Source organism: Typopeltis vanoorti, chromosome 15, assembly GCF_054136105.1.
Source record: "Typopeltis vanoorti isolate ZY-2024b chromosome 15, IOZ_Tvanoo_1.0, whole genome shotgun sequence".
Taxonomy (NCBI): domain Eukaryota; kingdom Metazoa; phylum Arthropoda; class Arachnida; order Uropygi; family Thelyphonidae; genus Typopeltis; species Typopeltis vanoorti.
The window spans coordinates 54,521,243-54,547,777 of record NC_143563.1 but is presented as its reverse complement, the minus strand read 5'-3'; the positions used below and the strand labels follow the sequence as shown (position 1 = coordinate 54,547,777).

The window sequence follows — 26,535 nt, the reverse complement described above, 5'->3', positions numbered from 1 at the left end:
AGTGCACATATCAGTTATTTTGCTGTTCCTTTTTGTAATCATCTTTGTGAAATGGCATGAAGCATTTGCTCGGTACTATTGGTGATGCAATTTTTTAAACTAAATTCTTCTTCCTACACAGTCTGTCTCACTTTCAGCAAACTGAAAGTTAAGAAATTGTCCACCAATTCTTCTTGGTAGGTATAGTCAGTCAATATCACTTTATAGATGTAATGCCAATGAATAGTCATTAATTTTCTGGTTTTAGAGTCTAATTTGTCCAAGTGTTCTTTGTCCAATCTATTATGCCAGTTGTGTATCAGATCACTGGTATGGTCCAAGAGTTCATTGCTCTAATTGTACTTAATATATTGAGTTAAGGGGTGCTTAAGGGTCAAAGCTGTATAACTGAGAGGAGACCTCCACATACCTTTAAAGGAATACGGAGAACCAACCAGGGCTTCTGACCTAATGTCCAATCCTCATCTTCTTGTGGTGCACCCTGTTGGGTATCTACTTGGATACTGAACGAAAGAGGATGGGCTGGCAATTTGGGATTTAGCCGACCAAATTGTATTCTTATTGGTTAAACTAAAATAAAAAAAAATGATGGTACAACATGACAAAATTTCATGCTGGATGGGGCTTTGCCCAGTTAAACAAGGCCCCCGTTGTTTTCGCCAGGGAACCAGGGCGAACAGCAAAAAGTCAGCTACTGGAATAAATCTGAAAACAAACCCCAACTCAACATCACCAGAGTTAAAGATCGGTACTATCAACATAAGAGGCCTGAATGGCAAAGAAATGGAGCCAGCTGAGGAATTAGATAAGTACCAGATCGACATAACAGGGGTGACTGAAACAAAAAAGACAAAACTGGTGAGATCTTTCTGAGCAATAAATACAAAATGTTATATTCAGGCAATGACAATCAATGAAAAGAAGGAGTAGCCATAGTATTCAACACAAAATATGAGGCTAATCTTCTTGAATGGCAGTCAGTCTCAAGTAGAGTAATGTGGGCAAATATGAGAATGGGGAACTGGACAATGAGACTTATTTGTGCCTATGGTCCCACAGAAGGTTCTACTAAGGTAGAAGTGGAGGAATTTTTTGAGGATTTAGAGAAAGCATCTGACACAATGAAAAAGGAAAAGTTGGTCCTTTTTGGGGTACTAAATAGCAGAGTAGGAAATGATTGTCAGACATACAAAAATATATTGGGAAAATTTGGAGAAAAGAGCAAAGCTAATAATAATGGCAAATATCTGTTGGATTTCTGCTCAGGACATGGACTGGTTATTACTAACACCATGTTCCAACATAAAAATGTGCACAAATTCACATGGAGAGAAGAGGCAAGGAATAAGAAAAGTCTCATTGACTATGTTATTGTTGATAGTGATGTTTTCTCCCTGGTGCAGGACACCAGAGTGTACAGAGGATTTGAAATTGGAAGCGATCACTATTTAGTCTTGAGCAGGATAAAATTGAATTTCATATCGAAAAGAATAACATGTAAGAAAGTTTTAAAGCGATTAAAAGTTGAGCAGCTGTCAGATGTGAACTGTAGACTAAAATATACAAAGATTATTGAAGAAAAAATGAAAGAGTTTGAGAACAGGAATCAAACCTTGGAGATTCAGTGGCGAACTCTGAAGAAAACATTGATTGATTCAGATAGAGAGGCATGTGATGAGGTTGTCTGCAAGGATAAAAAAAATCAGAACTCCCTGGTGGACACAGGAAGTTAAAGAGGCAGTGAAGGAAAAGAAGAAAGCATATCAAACATTTCTGTCAAATAAGTCAGCTTGTGCTCTTAGAGAATATAGAGACAAATGCAAGAATGTTAAACACTGTGTAAAATTAGCTAAACAAAAGTCATGGAAGAACTTTGGCAAGAATATAAAAAATAAATATCAAGAAGGTGGCAAAATATTCTGGAGGTTGTTGAAGAAGCTTAGGAACGGAGGAAAGAGTGCAGTAAAAGGAGTTAGAGATGACAAAGGTGACATGAAAATGGGAGAAAAAGATATCCTTGAAGTATGGAGTAATTACTTTGAAAAACTGCTAAATGAAACAAGCAGTGATGATAGCACAGTGGTAAAACACACTGCCCAGGCATGCAGTCAGGAATACATATCCATACTTGAAGTAGAAAAAGCCATCAAAGGCTTGAAATGTGGAAAGGCAGCAGGAGTAGATGATATTTGACCAGAAATGCTGAAGTATGGTGGTATAAGTCTTACAGTGGCTGCACTGCATAGTTCAGAAAGCCTCGACAGAGGGACGAATTCCCGATGATTAGAGTAGAGCTCTCATAGTACCAATATATAAAAAGGGAAATAAAACTGAATATGAGAATTACAGAGGTATTTCCCTACTGAGTGTTCCTGGCAAGATCTATGTAAGTATACTTGAGAAACAGTTGAGAAGAATTGTGGAAGAAAAACTTGGTGAAGAACAAGCTGGATTCAGGCCAAATAGAGGTTGTCAGAAGCAGATCTTCACATTTTTATGACAAATAGTCGAGAAAGCATGGGAATATAACAAAGATCTGTATTTAAGTTTTGTCGATTTGGAAAAGGCATATGACAAGGTGCCAAGAGAGAAGCTATTCAATACGCTGCAGTTACATGGTGTCAATGGGGCATTATATCAAGTAATACTTAGTCTTTATTTGAGTCGTAAGTCAGCAGTTAGAATTGAAGGAAGTACAGGAAGATGGTTTAAGGTTAAATCTGGTGTGAGACAAGGATGTACATTATCCCCTCTGCTATTCATTATCTATATGGATCAAATTATGAAGGAAAGTGTAATTAAACATGATATCAAAATTGGAGATGTTAATGTCAGCTCTTTGCTTTATGCGGATGATGTTATACTTCTAAATAAATCCGCTACAAGTCTGCAAGATTCTCTGACTAAATTGAATAGCTGTTGTAATAGATATGGTATGAAGGTCAGCAATAAAAAGACAAAGACAATGAAAATAGGCAGAATCATTGAAAATGTCAGCTGTGTTGTGAATGGAGAACCTGTGGAACAAGTAAAACATTTCAGCTACTTAGGCACGATTTTTACTGAAAATGGTAAGTTAAATATAGAAATAGACAACAGAATCAGCAAAGCTGGTATGGTGGGAAGTCAATTGAATAAATTCAATTGAATAAAGTCAATTGACTTCCATGGAACACTAAATGAGCTGTATACAAGACAGTGTTCAAACCAGTTTTAACTTATGGATCTGAGAGCTGGGTCAGAAGTAAAACACTTGACCAAAGACTAGAGACTGCAGATATGAGAGTCCTGAGAAAGATTAGAGGCGTGAACAGATGGCATCAATGGCAATATCATATTAAAAATGAGGATATTAGGAAAGAACTTGACATTGTCAGCATCCAGGAATATGTTAGCAGAACTAATCTTAGGTGGTATGGTCACTTAAACAGAATGGGCGAGGAAAGATTAGCAAAACAAGCGTTCTCTGCCAGGTTGGCAGCAAAACGACCCAGAGGAAGACCAAGATATAGGTGGATTGATGGGGTACAAAGTGCCATAGATGATAGAAATATAAGATCTGATAATGTTGGAGTCTTGACAAGTAACAGACTGATTTGGAGGAAAATTGTAGATAGGAAGTTAGTAATGATGTAATTTTTTTCATGTAGTGCTATCATATCCTGTACACCCCTTGAGGGTACATGGCAGGAATTTGATGATGACATTGAGTTAATCCAATGAGTTTTGTTTTCAGAAGATTTCTAATACTTTTGGTATATTCTACTGCTACCTGTTTAACTTTCAAGTGGAGAATATCACTGGCTTCTAACATTCCTAGGTATTTATAGGGTTTGTTAGCTTTTATATATTTTGGTTTTTAAAATTGCTTTTATATATTTCTCTTGACCAAAATTAAAATTGCTAGTGTCATTAATTTTTTCCTCGTTTAATATATAAAATCACACATTTATCTAAAAATCAAATTCCATTTTGATGTCCTGACTGAAAATACGAACTGTGTTCAGTAAAGAGTATTGTGCTGATTTTCCATATACCTTCAAGTCATCCATATATAGCAGATGGGAAATTTTAATATTATGTTTAGGAATTTCATCTCCAAGTTTTGTTTCCTTCAAAATCATAGACAAAGTTATCAAAAAAATGTTGAAGAACAATGGTGACAATGAATCATCTTGGAAAATTCCACACTTAATGCTAGTAGCAAGGCTTATACGTTGGTTAGACATAACTGGTAATTAGTTTATGGAATTAACAACGCAAATGAAGTATATTAATTAAAGGTAACTTTAATGAATCACTTCTATATTTCGGCAACATCACATTGCCATCTTCAGGAACATAAAGATATGGTATGTGCACTCAGGAACTAACACAAAGCAAATGAGGAAGAAAGCAAGAAACTAATATTGTTACTAAAGTCCTAATGGTGCCCTCTTGCGGGCTAATTTGGTAGTCTTGGCAGTTGGGCTGAAGTTCTCATAATGAAAGTCTCCCAAATTTGGGGTAGTTTCATGCACCCAAATTTGTTGAGGTTAGGAACGTTTTTTAGAGCTGCTGAAGATTCTTTGAATAATCTTTCGTATTTAAACTTGCTGCGATGAATTATTTTTGTTTTCTTCCAACGAATTTTATGGTGGGTATCTAAGGCATGGTCTGCCAGCCCAGAGCGGCTGTACTGGTGAAATCGGATGTAGTCTTGGTGTTCTGAAATCCTGATATTTGTTGTTCTGCCTGTTTGGCCAAAGTAGGACAATTTGCAGCTGCAAGGGACCAGGTAGGTCTAGGGGAAGTGGTTGGTCTTTGGTAGAGCGGATAAGGGATGCCAACTTTTTATATGGTCTGTAACGGGAAGTAAGGTCATATTTTTTGAGGATATTGGTTATTTTCTCAGAGGTGCCCTGGATGTAGGGGATGGTGATAGACTTGTACAACTTGTACAACTCATTTTGTACAACTCCCTTGTTTTGTGCTCTCTATAGTACTGTTCTATATTGTTGCATTGGGCTTCTAACCATTTCATCTTATCCATTCTGACTGCTTTTTTCACCTCATTACACTTTTGTCTATGTTGCTCTTCTATTTGTTCTGATGTATCCTTTCTTATCTTCAGCATTCTTTTCTCCTGTACTAACTTCAGTATTTCTTGTGTAATCCATTTCTTCTTGATCTTCTCTTCTCTTCTTCTAGTACTGTTTCTTCAACTGCATCTTCTATTGCCTTCATTACTCTTTTCACTCTTAAATGCGAGTTTTTTTCTTTCTCCACACTTTTAAGTCTCTTCTAACACTGTTCTGTACCTTCTTCCTATTTCTGCTTCACTTATTCGTGCTGTATCTCTTCTATTCTGATGTTGGGGTTTATATTTCTTTTTTAATTTCAACTTGATGTTTGCAATCACTAAACTATGGTCCGAGTCTATATCCACTCCTTGAAAAGTTCAACATTGCTGTACTGATGTTACCCATCTTCTTTTAATCATATTAATCATGTTTTTGGTTTTCCCATCATTATTGCCACGTCCATTTTCTACACTCCGTTTGTTGGAATCATGATTCTGCTGTAACACATTAGAATTAGAATAATTAGAATTTGCTGTGGACCCCATCTCGTGGTCCACAGCAAATTCTAACAATTTTTCACCTTGTTCATTTCTTTCTCCGAAACCATATTTTCCCATGACTCTTTCCCAACCATCATTATCTATTCCAACTTCGGCATTCCTATATCCTTCAATAATTAACACATCTTGCTTTGGTATTGTTTCTATTGTCTCTGTCAGATCTTTGTAGAATAAGTCAATATCCTCATCTGTGTTGTCAGATGTGGGTGCATATATCTGGACTATTGATATGTTGAATGGTTTTGCCTGAAATCTTGCTACTATGATTCATTCATTGACTGGTTTGTAGCCTAACATTGCCTCTCGAGCTCTTTTGCTAAGAAGGAAGCCAACTCCTGCTTCGTGCATGGTGTCATGTCCTGACCACATTACTTCGCATCCATTGATCTCTCCAGATGATGTCTATCTCATCTCTGCCAATCCTAGTATATCCCACCGATATCTCTTCATTTCCTCGCGAAGTAGTTCTAATTTTCCTGACATTACTGAATATTAAAGTTGTTTCCCATAATTTCACAGCAGTAGCCAGAAACGACTGTATATTTTTGCTAATTCCAAATATATGTAGTGATTTTAGGATGCAGGAGTGTGGGAGAGAATAGAATGCTTTCTTATAGTCTGTCCCATAATTATCCTATATTATTATTAATAGTAGTATTATCTGAAACCTCCAAGGGAGTCAAGGACTCATCGAGGGAGGTTATAATTCATCCAAACCAGCTGTCATTCCTTCTCTTAAATTCATTCACACCAGATGCACTCACTACCCTTAAAGGCAAACTAATCCACTCACTTATTGCTCTGTGAGAGAAAAATCTAGCTCTTGCCCCTTTCTTGACTGAGAACAAACTTACCTTCTATGGATGACCCTGTGTTCTCTCAACACCTTCCACATAACAAAAAATTTCATCAGACAATATCCTGAATGAGTATTCAAAAGTTTATTAACAGTTCATTAATCTATTCAAAGGTTTATGGACCTCTATCATATCACCTTTCCCCTATTAACCAAAGTCTGTAATCCACATACAATTTGTTCTCATAATCTAAATCCCATAATCTGGATATAATGTAACTCTTCTTTGTACCTTTTCTACAGCTTCTTTATCTCTTTAGATAAAGGGAGACCAAATCTGTGCACAATAATCTAGATGTGGTGTTATCAAGGCCCTCATAAAGAGACAAAATGACTTCCTTATCTTTACATGTCAAGGTTCACTTCAACACAATTATCCTCTGAGTTGTATTTGCAACTTTTGCTATGTGACCTTTGAACTTCAAATTTCTATCCATTATTATGCTAAGATCCCTAACCTCATCAGTTTCTTGTAGCATAACCCTGCTAACAGAATATGCCACTGGAAATCTCATCACGCCAAAGTGCATACTTTACACCTACTAACATTAAACTGACAGTCATTTTTGTTTGCTCAAATTTCCAGCATGTTCAAATCATTTTGTAAGTGCTGGATATCAGTAGCATTCCTGATTGCCATGCCTATCTTTGCATCACCAGCAAACAATTGCATATCGCCTTTTAGACGCTTCCTAATGTCATTAATGTATAGATTGAACAACAATGGCTCAAGGACTGAACCCTGAGATTCAATACTGGTTGCCTTATATCTAGCAGATTCACACCCGCAGTATACCACTTTCTGATATCTGTCTGTCAACCATCCACTGATTCAAGTCAAGAGTTTATATTCCAATCCCATATTCTCCAGTTTAGGCAATAGGCTTTCATGCAGCATCCTATCAAGTGCCTTCACAAAATCCACCATTATCATACTGTATCCATTTCTTTTATCCAACTCGGCTGTAACACTGTTATAAAATATGAGTAAATTGCTAAAACATGACCTTCCTTTAGTAAATCCATGCTGCTCCTTGTAGGTATAGCTTGTTTGTCTGCCCATTTCTGTGTGCGAGTTCTTACCAACTCTCTAAAATCTTCACCACCATGCTAGAGATACTGATAGGTCAGCAGTTAGACACATTAGTTTTTGCACCACCCTTGTACAACGGAACTATAGTCTGTCCAAGTTGAGAGAACCATAGCTGGCAGAGTGCCAAGAAGAGTCAATTCGTGTTGAAGGAGAGAAAAGAATAAGGGATGTAAAAATTACGTATAAAGCACGTGATTTCACATGCTTTATACGTAAAATTTTCTAACTGTTATACAAGCAAAATAATTACCACTTTAAAAGCTAGAATGTACATAAAAGAAAACCTAATTTTCTGACGTATAATAATAAATATTCATCCCACGAAATGGATTGATTACTGTATTATCGGAATGGATTTGTCTTCTGCAATGCGCAGAAATGTCAAAGGTACTCTCATCTGTGGTAGAACTATATCATACATTCCTTCCATTCTTATAGTATCATTCCTGAGTTGAGACTCAAGTTATACAAACATGTGAAGGGCCAAGCCAATTCTAGTGAACATTCCTTTAGAAAATGTGATGAATTTAGACAATAATGCATATGTTAAGGTTTACATGCTGGGAGAAATTCATGTTAGAGGCTTAATGGAGTGAAACAGCACTAAGAAAGGATTAAAAAAAGTTTTTTAATTCTTCCAATATTTCATCTCACTCAATGAGACATCATCACACACAAAGGCAACACAAAACTAAGTGAAACAAGTGGACGAAAGACTAGTCTTTCGTCCATTTGTTTCACTTAGGAAATTTGTTTCTAACAGGAATGCTAGAAAGTAGAGAAAAGGAAGCAAGAAAGCAGAGCTGAAGATGATAATAAACTACCGAGTTAAGTTTTCAAATCTTGGAAAAGTTTTTATATGCATTTTGAATTACTTTCCAAGGATACAGAATTGTGAAGCTAATAAATGAAGTACAGTATGATATATTGAGACTTTGTATGTGAAAATATTTTGTGCTCAACATTTCAAGGAGAATTTGGAATCTGCGGTGAAAGTTCTGGAATTGGAAATGCATCAATTAATATATTCCTGTTGTTTGTGAAACTTTTCTTTATGCCTACTTTGGAAAATTGAAAAATAGTTGCATTAAAGGAAATTGCTATATGGCAAAGTGAAACTACAGAATGTTAAACTGAATGCTATTTTCAGTTTGTTTTTTGTAGAAATATTTTGTTTTGTCACTCAATATTGAATAGAGTATGAGAGAAAATTAAGCTCATTTATGTTATTTTAAAAATGGCAATTTAATTATTCTTTGCTTGTATTATATATTGTATATAATTATGTTTATAGTAAATAATTTTAATATTTTAGAATTGAGCTTCATTCTTTAGAATACAACATGCTGATCCTGAAGTCAATGCACTATCAAGGATATAATTCTGGTACATTCTTCTTCTTTTCAGCCATTTTCTGTCCACTGCTGGATGAAGGCCTCCTCCAGTTCTTTCTACCTTTCTCTGTTCTGTTCTTGGCAATGGTTGACCAATTTTTCCCAACAAAATTTGACAGTTCATCACTCCACCTTCTTTCAGGACATCCTCAGCCTTGTTTCTTTTCTTTTGGAATCCAGTTCGTTAGTATGGTGGTCCAGTGCTCATCTTCTCTTCTGGATAGATGTCCGGCCCATTTCCATTTTAGTTGCTTATGGTGAAGAATGATGTCAGTGATGTGAGTCTGGCTTCTTATCTTTTAATGTGATGCCTGGCATCAACCTCCCCATTTTTCTTTGAGTTGTTGTTAGTTTATTTGCCAGTGCTTTTGTTAGCGACCAAGTTTCACAACCATATGTGATGAGTGGAAGTATACACTGGTTAAATGTCTTCCTTTTTAAACAGAGTTGGACATCATTGATTTGAAAAATTCTTTTCAATTTTCTGAATGTACCCCAGGCAAGTTGAACTCTCCTATTTATTTCCTTTCTGAGTCCACAGTTTAGATCAATGAGATGACCTAAGTATGTATATGAAGAGACTCTTTCCAAGAAATTATTTTCTATTATTATGTTTTTTGGGGTTACAAAATGATCAAACATGATTTTAGTTTTTTCTCTGTTTATTTTTAGACCGACTTTTCTGCTTTCATGATATAGGTCTTATGGAGTGTTTGCAAAAATTATATCATCTGCATATCGCATATCTTAGGCGTGTTTCTGTTAATTTTTATACCAAGGTTTTTCCAGTTTATATTATTAAATATTTCTTGAAGGACTGCTGTAAAGATTTTGGGTGATAGAGAGTCTCCTTATTGGACACCTTTTTCAACTGATATTTTATTGCTACTTGTGTGAAGTTGGATTGTTGCTGTTGCAGTGTGGTATATTTCCTGGAAGAGGTCCATATATTCTCCAGGAACTCCCTGATTCTGGAGTACTGTGATTATTGCATTAGTTTTGATGGAATCAAATGCTTTTTCATAATCAATAAAGGTTAAACAGAGAGGCAATTGGTTTTCTTCTGCTTTTTCTATTATTTGTTTTATTGCATGAATAAAATCAATTGTGTTAAAGCCTTTACAGAATCCTGCTTTTTCTACTGGTTGATTTGAGTCTAGAAGAGTCTGTTTGTTATTACTTTTGTGAGAATTTTGTGCAGATTGGAGAGAATACTAATTGGTCTATAGTTCTTTACTTCTTCCTTGTCCATTTTTTAAATAACAGCATCAGAGTTTAGCATTTTCCCAGTTTTCTGGTATCTTCCCCTCTTCTAGGCATAGATTTAGTAACTTTGTGAAATGGTGAATTATATTGTTTCCTCCCTATTTAATTAATCCTATGTGAATTAGGTCTTCACCAGGACATTTTCCATTTGAAAGCCATGATTCATCCCCCCCTCCTCCATTCAATTCATCTGAAGTGAATGGGGGAATGAATTCTATATGTGATGGAGAAGAGTTATTTATATTTGATTTATGTATTGAAGGATCACTATAGAATTCTTTATAAAATTCTTCTAGCCTGCTTAGGATTTGTTCCTGGTTCCTTATTATAGTTTTATTCTTGTCTTTTATCATAGTTATTTGACTTTTGCCAACTGATAAATGTTTTCTTAGTATTTTCATATTTTTATTGTTTCTTTTATTTTTTTTTAGTGTTATAAGATCTTATTTCATTTCTTATCTTTTTCCTTATTATTTTGCATAATTCTGCATATTCTATTTTAGAAATTAAGTTTTTGTTTTGTTTCATATTTCGTCTCTTTTTTAGTAGTTGTAAGGTTTCCTCTGAAAGTTTATGGTCTTTTTATTGCTTTTGAATTCGTTGGCTGCTGAGATTATTACTTCCATTAGGTATCTGCTTATTTTATTTATGTCTTCTTCAAATATATTTATTAAGTCTAGTTTTTGATTGAGTTTTTCTTCGTAATCCTTCTTTTTTCAATACGTTTTAAGTCAAAACTTCTTGATTTTTTGTTGTTTAGCCATTTTATTCTTTCCAATTTGGGGTTTATTTTAATTTTGACTCTCACCAGTCGGTGGTCACTTCCTGTTTTTACTTGATTTAGTACTGCGGTATCTTGAACTATTTCTTTATTATTACATAGTATATAATCTATTTCATTTTTTATTTCTCCAATTGGACTTCTCCATGTCCATTTTCTTTTGAGGGCTTTCTTGAAAAATGTATTCATAATGTAAAGCTTGTTACTGATAGAGAATTCTGTAAGAGCCATTCCTGAGTTGCTGCTTGTACCATATACATATGGTCCTATTGTGTCTATTTGGTGCATGGGATGACCTACTTTGGCATTAAAATCGCCCATTACTATAGTTAAGTTTTGATTGCTATTTTTTTTTTTTTTTTTGTCAATTTGTGCTGCAGTGAGTTAAAATGCTTCTATCTCTTCATCAGTGTGGGATGAGGTGGGAGCATATATTTGGATGATCCTGATTTTAAGTTTGGAGTTTATTTTAAGTGTGATTTCTATTATTCTTTCATCTGTATAATTAAATTCTTCTATAAGGTGTGCAATTGTTTTCTTAATTAGAAATCCAACTCCTTTAGTTTTCCCATAATAGTATAAGTAGTCTCCATTTTTTTAGTTTTATTAAATGTTCATCTTGCCTGCGAACTTCACTTAAACCTATGATGTCCCATTTAATATGTTTTAGTTCTTGCTGTAAGATGGTAAGGTCTTCTTCTTCTTTAAGTGTTCGACAATTAAATGTTCTATATAGAGGAAAAGAGGATTGTATTGATTACTGTTATATTTAAATTCTTTGGACTATTCCAGTATTGCTTATTATTGGGAAAGCTTCCCCACTGCATCATGCTCTGGTCTCCATAAATGGTTTCGATCAGAGTAGTCATATAGTTGGGGAAATTTAGTCACATGCAGTCCATTCAGACCATGGGCTTTACGGCCTTTCTTTCTTTCTTCTTCTTCTTGGCATTGTAGTGGAGGGTTGTGGCCTAATCTCCCATGATGGCCACATGATGTCTTGGGAAATGAATTTGCCATGGCTCTTTATGACACCATGTTTCCCAGGGAGATCCAAGTGGAGGCATGATACTAAGACTTCCTGGGTATGGCCCTCCAGACTTCACCGAAATATTGGCCCTGCCATCTACATCAGTTCTATCAGGGTTTTTGACCATGTTGCAGGTTGCCAGCCCACCACAGAAAATCCATCCCAGACTTAACTGTGATCAACATGCTACAAGCATGACTGATGGCTAGTCAGCCAAGATCCTGGTAGGAGAACACAGCTAATCCTCCCAACAAAAAATAAAATTAAATATATTGTTATTTTTACTGCACGACTGTCTTTAAATATAGGTTGGCCATAGGTGGGAAATAACATACGTGGAACAGATCATGCTCACAAACACACATATTATTATTATTTTATTATTATTATTAAACAAGACCTCATGGAGTCAAAGACTCATCTGGGAGAATTGAAATGAAATATACATTTCATTATATTAAAGTATAATAAGCTAACATATTAATAATATTAGAAACTGGTGCAGCTGGTAGGAAGTGAGAAGGAAGTCTTTAATATAACATTAATTTAATATAATATAGCTTGGAAGAATCTTACCTGATTTTTTGTCTTATTTGTTCCAATAACATCTATTATGTCAATATGGAACTTATCTAATTCTTCTGCTAACTCCATTTCACAGTTATTAACTTCTTGCTTGTTCACCTTGATTTCCAGACAAAAAAAAGTGAGTGGGATGGGGCTTGTTTAACCAGATGATGTCCCAGCCAGCATAGAATTCCATTATGTTATACATCATTTCATTTTGGTTTCAGCCAATAAGAATACAAATTTGTCAGCTAAATCCAAAGTTGTCAGCTCTTTCATTTAGTATCCAGGTACTAAATGAAAAGATACCTACTTTCTACGAGAGTAGGTATCTACATGGATACTAAACACAGGGTGCACTATAAGAAGGTAGGGGTGTAATAATTATTATTTTATTATTATTTTTTATTATATTGTTTGCAACATTACTTTTTATTTTCAATATATTTCTCCTCTTACTTTGTTATTTTTGTGTCTGCTTGAGCTAATATAAAAATGCCTCTATGCTCTTATCTCAAACTCACTTATATTATTATCCTAATTTAGTCCGTTCATAATCTACTTAGCTTGCTCCCCCCTTTTCAATTTCGTAAAGTATACTCTTACACGTGCTATTCACATAGACTGAGGAACAGCCTCTGGCTGGGGCAAAATCCTTAATCTAGGTTGCTGTAATTCTAGTGTATTAATCCTTAAAAATTTATTTTTGTTAATGACTGCACCATTAAGGATTGTGTAAAAGAATTTTCTATCTTTCCTTTACATACAAGAGAATAATTTAGCTAAGCACATATAATAATCCTTAAATCAATTTTATCTCAAGCAATTCTGAATTACTCAGTCATGGCTGTTACTTCACTTAGGTCACACAGGTTCGATTTGTTTTTGTGAGACAGTGCATTGGCTAACAAAGATCAGGCAAGCTATTAACAAAACCAAACATGTTTATTTTAACTAAGACAATTAATGTACAAAAGTAATGGGGCATATCACATGCCTGATTCTTCACACATTCATTAAGACAATTCACTTAAAGCATTAGACAACGAAATTATATACACTCAACTTATTAGGCACGTGGATGGATTTTTAACAAACATATCCCTGCTCTCTATCCTATTAATATTAGACAAAATTATATTATACATGTTTTAAGCATTATGTAACACAAGCACTATTCAAGTTTACAGTATTCTTTTAAGCACATTCAAACTCGTTCAGCTTTCTGACCTCTTCAACACATTATGCCATTAGTTAAACAGAATCAACATCTCACAAAATAGATCTTAAAGAGAACGAGAAGACACTCAATATATTACAACAATCGCCATGCCGTATGTGAGCAGTATCTCTAACAATCTCGCTAATCTCCTCAAACCACACAAAATAAGAGTGACATTCAAACCTATAGAAACAATTCGTAAACTACTACGATCTCCAAAAGATACCCATCCTTCCTATAAGCATGCTGGAATCTATAATATCCCATGCCCGTGTTCAAGTTACATCAGCCAGACTTCGAGACGCCTTGAGATTAGACAGAAGGAACATATTGGTTATGTTAAAAACAACAGACAAGACATATCAGGCCTGTCATCACATTTCTCCATAACAAACCATATCATTGAGTGGGACAAAAGTTGTACCCCTTACATAAAAGACTACCACCCTCGAATGTTTAAAGAAGCAGCCACGGTCACACGCACTACAGATAACCTTAACAGGAACCAAGGTTTAATACTTCCAGAGATATGGAAAACCCTAATTAGATCTCTGAACACACAAGAAATGAACTTTAATGCTAACTACAGAACGTTCCTTAGCAACAACTAGTAAATTATGTACACGCGATATGTGTATTATTCATGTTCAATGCTATTTTAGTTTGTAACTATAATTCTTAGAATTTACAGTTAAGATCTATTTTGTGATATGTTTTAACCTCAGAATTAACATCTATCATCTGTACACACAATCTAGGCTATTAAAATAAAACAATTTACTTACAATTTCACAATATCATGTACAGTCCTGGATCCAAAAGGGTTAAGGGTGAATTCTGCAGGTTCCTTTCTCAATCTTGCGTGATGGCTGTGATTGGGCACTATCTGACGGTTGTCATCTTGCAAATTCCTTTCTTGTAACAGTAATGTATTTCTTCGGTGATGTCAGGAACTGGTTCAGCTGTGATAAATCAGCAAGCACGTGGATCGGTACACTCGTCAAAGAATTTCATGGAAGGCTACCTTGAAATATGACTTCTTCTGCCAGAGAATTCCCCATGATCTCCAGAACTGCTGCTTGCAGGACCCCGACTCTTCCCCTCCTCGAAAAGCTTGCCATGGAACAAAAAATAAGAGAGAGTTTTCGTCCCTCAATCTCTGCCTTTTATATCATTGCCTATCCCTTGGCCTTCCAAAACTTCCCAGATTTACTAGAAGCACCCTTACGTCATGTTTCCGGAACAAAAAAATAAGAGTTTTCGCCCCTCAATCTCTGCCTTTTATATCATTGGTTGTCCCTTGGTCTTCCTTCCAAAACTGCCTGGATTTACTGGAAGCGTCCACCAACGCTTATGTTAGGTTTTGGCGGCAAAATTTGTATAATCCGGTGACCTTTAAGACTGATGTTGACCTTCAGTTTACTAGCCTAATCCTGTATGATCTTTTTAGTCACAATTGCTTGTGGTTCTACATTCAGTTATTCTAACATTATATTACTAAATTTATTACATTACAGTAGGTTATATACACTCTTAATTATAAGTATTTTATGGCCTATGTAAAATCGATATAGGTGAAAAATAATTCTATTTTTCACCACAATAGATTTTACAGGGGGACTGAACATTAGTTCAGTAGCTGGGTTCTCCACACTGCTTAAAAGGGTTACAATGGAGGTATCCTGCAAGTTATCTGTTCGGATCCTTAAGTAACTCCTTTTGATAATGTGAAATCAAATCACAAAATGAAATAGAAATGCAATATTAATAGAAGCTGGTATTTTTGTACCTATTGCTAAAACAACAATTTTATCAATATCACTGAGTGTACACATTGATAAACCAAGTTTCTTAATTAGTGCAACTCTAATGCCAAGGACTATTTTCTCATAAGCTCCCTCATCTTTATTTAAAACTTTTCAAGTTTCTATATACAGTGAAACTGGAAGAATGACAGTATGTTGCACCCTTCAATTGGAAAAGGTCCAAGTGTTAAATTCTCATCATAACAAGAGAAATCTTTATATATAGGAATTTTTCAATTGAAGGTGAGTTAGCAGATCTCATAAGTAGCAGAAAACTGGTTTTTCATCCCACATACAGACAAAATGGCTTTCAGAATACATGCAATTTACAGAAAGAAAAAAAATAAGAAAAAAGTGGTGGTTGGCAATAAATGGCATTGGTGTAGATGATGATGGTAATGGTGGTTCAGAGTAGTTGGTGGATTACATGGTGGAGATAGAAAGTTATTGAGTAGTCCCCTTCTCAATAAGTCTTTGGAGGCACCATGAAATAATAATAATAATATATGTATGTGTGTGTATTCAATTATGAAATAAGCGTATATCTTTACTCCAATTTCTGTTTATTTTGCAAACTGTAGGCTTTTAGGATCTTCTTTGAAAAAAAGCAAAAATAAAAAATAATAAGCTAATGCCTTTTATTCCCTTACAGGGAGTAGGCAAGGCCTTTAAACCCCATTAAAGGGTTTATACATCAACTGTATGTTGCAAGACGTATGACAACAAATTAGCTGGTTTTAGAGTTGTTATTGAGCTACATTAAATGATGCACATGTATATAGTGAATACGGTGTTGTAGTTTTCAGAACCCATTCTAAACATGAATTGTAAATTTAAATAAACAGTTTACCAGATGCTTGTCTGATTATTTTTATTTTTTACTACTAAAATTCCATAGGATATTTTTTTTTCATGTTTCAAATAGCCATAGTTCTGTAAGATCAGATCCATGCTAATTAATCTTTTTTTCTTTTAAATTCGAAAAATACATCCATTTTAAGTTTTCCAAATCATGCATATTTCTCTTGACTTCTTCTGTGTATGTGTTTGTCTACATACACATTCTTGAGGACGATCCTGATATGTGAAGTTAGCAATTCTACTGTAATTAAAGTTATTTTACTCTAAGTAGCAATGCTTCCAGAAACTGATTCTAACGAATGCTAATTTCTATTTCTGTAATATCAAAAGAAAACTTTTTGGATTTCATTCGATCCGACTTCAAACTTGGAGCTAGTTTTAAGACCAGAGGAATCCAGACAATTAATCCTATCTATAAGGGCATAAAAAATTATGTGCTGGCTCACCAGTCAGGCAAGTAGTTCAGTAGTCAGGTGTCTGCCTTAGTCTGGTACCATAGTACTATAATATATCACAGTAGTGCATTCAATCCTGGACCTGGTTATTTATAAGCTCTTGTTAAAATACTATGGCTAATTTTTATCCTGTGTAACTACAGCAATGTTCGAAGCAACTACTTATATGTATTATAGGTAGTCCTCGACTTATATAAAGTTGAACTTATACAAAATTCTGAAGGGCTGAGAGAGAGAGAGAATCGACTTAGAAAAATTTTACTTTGTGCACTTACATCACTTGCACACCATGTATCAGACATTGTCTGCAATGAAGACAGCCATGTGGTGCATGAGTGCATGCATGTGCCTTCTTTAACATTGAATATGGACATGTTGTGTATTTCTTTTCATTCACTTTCAGAATTTTTAGTTTTGTGTGTGCTGGCATAGAGTACAACGATGATTGGAAAAAGGAACAAGTTGGAAAAGTGAACTCATGTGCAAACACTCCAAATTTGATCTAGAGATGAAAATGAAAATTATAAAGAAAAAAAAATTATCTGGTACTCATCTGATAATCATCTTTTAAAATATTCTGTACTGGATACATGATCTGTCCTGCTACATATTCAAAAGTTTTGGAAGTTGATTTTTGTGTCACAAGAAGCATTAAAATATCCCATTCCATCTATGTGTGCACTCTTCAAGTGTCATTCCCTAGACCTATGTCATGGAACTTTTTTCTTTCTTTTTCTGATCTGGAACGTATATGGTAATTCAAGCCAGTCCAGTCCTTAATGCTTCAAACCACATTCTCCTGGGTCTGCCTCACCCTCTTTTTTCATCCAGTTTTCCTTTTAATATTAATTTCTGAATGCCTTCTTGTCTAGTTAGATGTCCAAAATATTTAAGTTTTCGTTCTTTAATTATAAAGAATGAAATATTTTCATTAATGTTCTTTTCATTTTTCATCATCGTCATCATCAAATTCCTGCCATGTACCCTCAAGGGGTGTACAGGATATGACAGTACTACATGAAAAAATTACATCATTACTAACTTCCTATCTACAATTTTCCTCCAAATCAGTCTGTTACTTGCCAAGACTCCAACATTATCAGATCTTATATTTCTATCGTCTAAGGCACTTTGTACCATATCAATCCACCTATATCTTGGTCTTCCGCTGGGTCATTTTCCTGCCAACCTGGCAGAGAAAACTTGTTTTGCTAATCTTTCCTCTCCCATTCTATTTAAGTGACCATACCACCTGAGATTAGCACTGCTAACACATTCCTGGATGCTAACAATGTCAAGTTCTTTCCTAATATCCTCATTTTTAATATGATATTGCTATTGATGCCATCTGTTCACTCCTGTAATCTTTCTCAGGACTCTCATATCTGCAGTCTCTAGTCTTTGGTCAAGTGTTTTACTTCTGACCCAGCTCTCAGATCCATAAGTTAAAACTGGTTTGAACACTGTCTTGTATACAGCTCATTTAGTGTTCCGTGGAAGTCAATTGAATTTATTCAATTGACTTCCCACCATACCAGCTTTGCTGATTCTGTTGTCTATTTTTATATATAATTTACCATCTTCAGTAAAAATCATGCCTAAGTAGCTGAAATGTTTTACTTGTTCCACAGGTTCTCCATTCACAACACAGTTGATATTTTTAATGATTCTGCCTATTTTCATTGTCTTTGTCTTTTTATTGCTGACATTCATACCATATCTATTACAACAGCTATTCAATTTAGTCAGAGAATCTTGCAGACTTGTAGCGGATTTATTTAGAAGTATAACATCATCCGCATAAAGCAAAGAGCTGACATTAACATCTCCAATTTTGATATCAGGTTTAATACCACTTTCCTTCATAATGTGATCCATATAGATAATGAATAACAGAGGGGGATAACATACATCCTTGTCTCACACCAGATTTAACATTAAACCATCTTCCTGTACTTCCTTCAATTCTAACTGCTGACTTGCAACTCAAATAAAGACCTAAGTATTGTTTGATATAATGCCCCATTGACACCATATAACTGCAGCGTATTGAATAGCTTCTCTCTTGGCACCTTGTCATATGCCTTTTCCAAATCGACAAAACTTAAATACAGATCTTTGTTATATTCTCATGCTTTCTCGACTATTTGTCGTAAAGTGAAGATCTGATCCTGACAGCCTCTATTTGGCCTGAATCCAGCTTGTTCTTCACCAAGCTTTTCTTCCACAATTCTTCTCAACCGTTTCTCAAGTATACTTGCATAGATCTTGCCAGGAACACTCAGTAGCGAAATACCTCTGTAATTCTCACATTCAGTTTTATTTCCCTTTTTATATATGGGTACTATGAGAGCTCTACTCTAATCATCGGGAATTCATCCCTCTGTCCAGGCTTTCTGAGCTATGCAGTGCAGCCACTGTAAGACTCTTATACCACCATACTTCAGCATTTCTGGTTGAATATCATCTACTCCTGTTGCCTTTCCACATTTCAAGCCTTTGATGGCTTTTTCTACTTCAAGTATGGATATGTATTCCTGACTGCATGCCTGGGCAGTGTGTTTTACCACTGTGCTATCATCACTGCTTGTTTCATTTAGCAGTTTTTCAAAGTAATTACTCCATACTTCAAGGATATCTTTTTCTCCTGTTTTCATGTCACCTTTATCATCTCTAACTCCTTTTACAGCACTCTTTCCTCCATTCCTAAGCTTCTTCAACAACCTCCAGAATATTTTGCCACCTTCTTGATATTTATTTTCTATATTCTTGCCAAAGTCCTCCCATGACTTTTGTTTAGCTAGTTTTACACACTGTTTAGCTTTCTTACATTTGTCTCTGTATTCTGTAAGAGTAAAAGCTGACTTATTTGCCAGGAACTTTTGATATGCTTTCTTCTTTTCCTTCACTGCCTCTTTAACTTCCTGTGTCCACCAGGGAGTTCTGATTTTTTTATCCTTGCACACAACCTCACCACATGCCTCTCTGGCAGAATCAATCAATGTTTTCTTCAGAGTTTGCCACTGAATCTCCAAGGTTTGATTCCTGTTCTCAAACTCTTTCATTTTCTTTTCAATAATCTTTCTGTATTTTAATCTACAGTTCACAGCTGAGAGCTGCTCAACTTTTATTCGTTTTAAAACTTTCTTACATGTCATTCTTTTCAATGTGAAATTCAATTTTATTCTTTTCATTTTTGCTTTCTTTAAAACATCTTCGTTTTTTATTTTCTCTGTCCATGGTATTTTCAACATTCTTTTGATGGTCCACATTTCGAGAGCTTCTAATTTTTTCTCTGCTTCTTTATTTAGAGTTCAAGTTTCACTGTTGTAGAGAAGGCTTGACCAGATATAGCATTTTATTAATTTTTTTCTTGTGTCTATATTAATTTATCTGGATGTCAGAACAGTTTTCATATCAATAAAGGCTTTTCTTGCTATCTCTATTCTTCTTTTTTATTTCTTTAAGGGAATTTCCTCTGTCTGTAAACATTTGTCTCAAATATATAAAAGACTGAACTTGTTCAATTTTCTTTTTGTTAACAGTTAGGTTAGTTTTTTATTTACTGGTTCTTTTGATATAATCATGTACTTTGTTTTCTTTAGGTTGATAATTAATCCCATGTCTAGGCTTCTGTTGTTAATTTCTGTGACTAAGTTTTGAAGATCATCAGATTCAGCTATAAGAACTGTGTCATCTGCATACCTGAAGTTGTTGAAGTTCCTACCCCTGATTTTTACACCCTTCAGTTCTAAAATATTTTTAAAACTGAACTGATCTTACTCCTTTTTTGATTTTAAATTTGTCATAATATGCATTTTTATATCTTATTGAGGCAATTTGATTCCAGTATATATTTGTAATTATACATAGATATTTTCCTTTTAACCCATTATTCTGTAGAATATGTATTAATTTTTTGTGAGCTATTGAATCAAATGCTTTGATGTAATCAAAAAAAACAAAGATATATGCTTTTCTGGTTATCAAGCCATCTTTTATATAATGTGTATATAATGTTTCACATAATGTGTGTACTCAGCACTCTTGAAACTGATGCTTCCATAACATAACAATATGCTTTTTCTTAACAAAAATTGCTGGATAATACCAAAATAATAGTTCATGAAACAATCAGAGAACCAATCTCAATCCTCTTGGTCTTAAAAAGCCAAAGAGATATATTATTATTACGTGACACCTCCAGGTAGTCTAAGGACATCAAGGGAGGGCATCTACTCTATAGTACTCTGTCTCCACCATTCAATCCACTAACTACAATGAACTGCAACTACCATTATCATCTATACCAACGACATCTACTGCCCAGCACTAGTATTTTCACCGACAATCACAAATACCCATGCCCACGGCAGGATAAAAACCTGCAGCCTTTTGACTGGAGAGTGGATATGCTAACCACTCAGCCAACCAGGCCAGTATTATCATTTTCATTTTCAGTTCTAACCCTTATAATAGTATTACTATTATGTGACACCTCCAGGGAGTCTAAAGACTCATCGAGGGAGTGTGTGTGTGCCAGCAGTATCGAACGATTGAACCCCTTCCAACTACTAACCACGCTCAAACTTCCTTAACTTTTTGCATGAGCCATTAGTAGCAGAGGCTCTACCAATCGACCAACCTTTGCTAATTTCCTAATCTACTTCTATGAAAAAAAAAAAAAAAGTGAAGCAATCTCTCCTCTGCATTATAAACACATGTTAAAGGTCAAAACATTCAAAATTCATAAAAATTCTAAAATAAAATCCAAAGGTGTGCATACACACATTAACTACATTAGCAGGTTTTCTGAATTCTAACTGCCTCTGAAACAATGGCAGATGAAATACACACTAATAGCAATATCACATGATGTGATGGCAAATGAAGAAATAAATCTAAAAACATATTATGGGAAGAGAAATAAAAAAAATATGCAATACTTCTTTCTCAATTTTCAACATTCACTATTAATCAAATATCACATCTTGCATTAGTGGGTATGAAATAAGCTGATTACTACTGTCCCCTATATGTTATTTTAGGTAACTGTGTCACAGTTAGCTGGTAACTTTGTGCTACATCTGAGCACTTTCTTAAGATAAATGATGCATGTGCATTCTATCTTCTTATTGGCTGTATTCCATTATGACAAAATCATGCTAAAGGATAAAACAGACATTTGTAATGACTGGCATGCCTCAACAGGTGTGATAAGTCAGTTAAAAATATAAAATATTTCTATGGTATAAAACATACTTGTTGGCTGAGTTGTTAGCGTATTTGCTCTCCAACCAATAGGTCGTGGAATCGAATCCTGCTGTGGGCATGGATGATTGTGATTGTTTTTAGGTTGGAGATAAATTTCATTGTTCAATGTGAAACCACTACCTTTAGAGACTCAAAGTAGCTTGAAAAAGTTTCATGTTTCATCTCTATAGCAGGGTTTCCAAACTATGTAAAAATAAATAAAAAAATACCAAAAATGATAAAAATTAATAAAAAAATAGAATAAAAAAATCCTTAGCTCACTCACAGTACTAATGTATTATAGGTTTACAACCTTTCATGAATGGGAACCACATAAAAACTAAAATAAAATCATCATCATGCTTGTCAAGGACTTAGGCCTAGAGTGGCCTGTTCCAGCCTTAGAAGTCATCGTTGAATCTCTTAAGAGGACATCCGGGTTTTCTTTTTTCTAATGGTTTGTAATTTAAGGAAATTTAATTAAACTTTTGATAATCTTTCTGTTTTTATTCTTTCAACATGTTCCATCCATTTATGTTTATATTTTTTATATTTTTATTTTTGTTAAATATAAAATAAAACTGGCTATTAAAGACAAGCACCCTTTCAAACCCTGGTTATCTTTACAGTGTGCTATTTCTATTAAATGGGTGTATTCTCTAACTGGCTTGCCATGCAAGATGAAAAACACCGCCATCTCCATATGTGACCAGCTACTATGCATTAGGCTGAAAACACTTTAGGAAGATTCTTTGCATTCTATACAGGATTCAAACTTATACCATTCCACTGAAGGGCACTATCATTATGGAACAAGGTATGAAGGCACGCAGCAGTAAAATAGGTCAGAAAAAAAAAGTTATCACAGACTGATGCCCTTCCCCCCTTGCATATATGCATATACCAAAGAAAACAAAAATGTCATTTATTGTTGTTGAAGCAGACAACACTGATGATATTTTACAGAAGGATTACCTGGAAATGAAATAACAGTTCCAGTTGATAATAACTAACACAATTCTGGATGTATTATTTCAATATATTAAATAAAAACATTTTATAATGGAAATCCTGTCCCCCCCCCACACACACACCAAGAAAAAAGCACAATGATATATATCACAATTATGAACTGAGACTTCCACAACAGTTATAACAGCTGTTTGACTAACAATCTCAAATTTTATTTCAAAACTTTTTCAAAAATAAAACAATACAATTTTCTCCTATATAATTTTTATCATAAAATTTCAGTAGTATAAATTTTTTGCAATTTTCCCTGTTCAAAAATGTAAACTTACCACTTTCTAGTCAATAAGTCACCAAGTTGTTGACTAATATCCATGAAAAATTCATCTTGAATATACTGAAAGCTGAAGAAAGAAAACATATTACAGCTTTTATTTTACAGTCGGTGTAAAACAAATTAATATACATTTATTTTTATTTCATTATAGCTAGAATCTCTAATTCACAAGATGCAATCTACATGTTTTGGGAACATAGGGATGCCTATTTTACATAACTTAGCACTGGCGATGAACACAGAGAGGACTGTTGGTCAAATGAGATATCCTTATCTATCATAAGTATATAAGATCAGCTGCCCATTTGTACAGACGGTTTATATGAGTCAGCAATCAGTTATCAAGAACAAACTTTGCCTGACATTGGACAAAACTAAAAAAAAATTGTGAAATGTTAAGGTAAACATACAGTGATGAAGTTACGAGTAAAACAAGAATTTTTAATTAAAAAAAATTAAGAGCAGTTTAAAAGCACTGTAGAAGCAGCATATTCTTAGCATCCATCAACTGCATAAGTGCATGACAGTGTCCTCATTCATTCAAGAAGAATGCTATTCTTGATTTGGTCCACTTTGGCAGTTTAAGAAATTTTTTTTTTTAGAAAAGTTTTTAAGAAAAAGAAATAAGTTTTTTAGATGTTTTCAGCAATTGCTAAAAAAAACAAAAATATAAGTATCACCCCACTAGTTTCATGCCAAAAAAATCTTAAAAAATTCACCAATCTTTCCTACTCATTAAATTGAGCACCTACAGCCACACTTTCAACTTGACCCTGTACAGGATCAAGTATCACCCCACTAGTTTCTTGCTACAAAAATCTTAGATGCTCACTTGTTTTTCCTACTTGTTAAATTGAGCACCTACAGCCACCACACTTTAAACTTGATCCTGTATGGGACTGAGATGAAAGTGTGTCATTTTAACAGTATACCAGGGAATCACTGATAGTAATGAAGTTTTTAAGAAACTACCAATCAAATCAACTGCATTAAGAGTAGAAGATACTATTCTGAAAGAGATAACCTTGAATAGTTCATACAGGACAAGAAATACTGCTTGTAAATAAATTCAAAAAATTATTAGAATATATCATCAAGTGTATTTGGAATCACTTAAGGGGCAAAGCTACATAACTGAAAGGAAACTTTCACAAAGATTTTAAGGAATAAAGAGAAGTGACATTTCTAGCATCCAATTTTCATCTTTTCATAGAATGCACAATTCATAAATATCACTGAGGATAGGTTGGAAATATGGAATCAGACCAACAAAATTATATATTGAACTCTGTTAAACCAACTGTATATGATATACATACACATTTAAATATCATGCTCAAAGGGAGTTATGCCCAGTTATTGATAAAGAGGATGAACTGTGAAACCTACTAGAACAAGCTCAAACTCAACATAAACAGAATTCACGATAAGTACCATTATATTTTCAATAAGTATTAAATAAGTATCAAGAGAAAGAAATAACTGGTTGAAGAATTACAGTTTCAGTAACATCTTAACTTAATTAATAGGTTGTTACTGAAAGAAGATGAAAACATGTGAGATTCTTCTAAAAAATAACTATAAGCTGTCACATTCAGACAGTAGTGATTAAGAGAGAATTAAGGCAGGAGGATTCAACACTTAACACAAAAGATAGCTGGAATGGCATACAATTTCAAGTAGTGATATGGAAAAACATCAAAATGGGAAATTGGAGGTTAAAGAGGGTGTTGGGAGAATTACAGTTGGAAGTGAAATAAATGAAAATCATTCTTCTTAAATTATTTTTAAGGGTGTCTCTGATTTATATAAGAATATACATTTATTTTCATGATGACTTGCAAGTGATACAAAATACAGTGCTTTTTGAGAATACCTGACTATTTATTTCAAAATTAATCTGAGGACACATGGTAGGCTTTACTTTATAATAAAGGATGAGAGATATAGTGCCACCTATTGTCACAGACTGGAATTAATTCACATTTGGGGGGGGAAATAGCAAGGTATCTTTAAGAGTGTCTTCTTCAAAATTAACTTTTGGCAGGAACAAGAAGGTTCTACAAAGGAATTAACTTATTACATTAATTGCATAAGATACTACCTCCTTGTTGAAAATAAAACTTCTTTATTACATTCATTGGAGGCTGCCTATGATCAAATAACTTGATGGTGAATGAGATATTTTTTTTTAAAAAAAAGTGTAAAATATGTGAAGAAAATAAAGAAATACATTTTCGATGCCTTTAGAATGATGCTGAAAATTTATTTATCACTTGTTTCTGATAACTCACCCATGGTGTGTGGGTGATTGCTACAGCACTGATTGTATACTTATCAGGAATTGATGCAGAATATATAAAAAATGAAAGATGATAGTGAAGATGTTCTGGCAAATGTAGTGAACGATAGCGTGCAGAATGAAAGCTTGAAAGAAGTGGCTAAAAGTAATTGGTGAGAAGTGACAGTAAGAAGTGAAATAACGTGCTTACATGGCATCCTTTCACAGGACAAAACAGGAGCTAGAGCAACTGGAGAAATGATTGTTGTGTGGTACAGCAGGTGAGAGAATGAAAGAAAAAAGGAGTGGGGAAAGTATGAAAGTGCAAGAAACTGGAAATAAGGATAAGGTATTATATAGAGATTTGATGATAAGAGGTATATTTAATGAGAAAGTGATGAAAGCATGTTTCTCAAGTGCGAAATTCAAGGATGTTAGTGAAGCTGTTAGCGTGCAGAATGGAGAAGTATAAGAGATGATTATTATAGCAGGAACAGATAATTGGAAAGGGGAGAAATATGCAATGAGAGAAGATATGAAAGAGTTGCTGAAAGAACAAAAATGAAGAGTAAGGAAGTAAACATTGTAAGTCTGCTGCCTCGGTATGATAAGACAGAGCTCAGAAGAAGAAGGGCCATAATGCTAATGAGTCAATGAGAAGATTGTGAAGGAAGAATGGCATGTAGTTTATAGACATATGGAGTGAATTTAATGGACAAAAGGACATATATGCCTGACAGAC

The 26,535-nt window shown here is 34.4% G+C and overlaps 1 protein-coding gene across 3 annotated transcripts in view; it reads right to left on the bottom strand.

Moving 5' to 3' along the window:
* The window catches only part of Sec6 (Exocyst complex component Sec6), a 478,173-nt gene that overhangs the window by 108,025 nt on the left and 343,613 nt on the right, over positions 1 to 26,535 (bottom strand). For all 3 annotated transcript variants that reach the window (XM_090405049.1, XM_090405048.1, XM_090405050.1), the window contains exon 17: positions 23,508 to 23,579. In XM_090405049.1, coding sequence (XP_090261175.1) covers positions 23,508 to 23,579 — 72 coding nt within the window. The remainder of the gene's footprint in view (positions 1 to 23,507; positions 23,580 to 26,535) is intronic.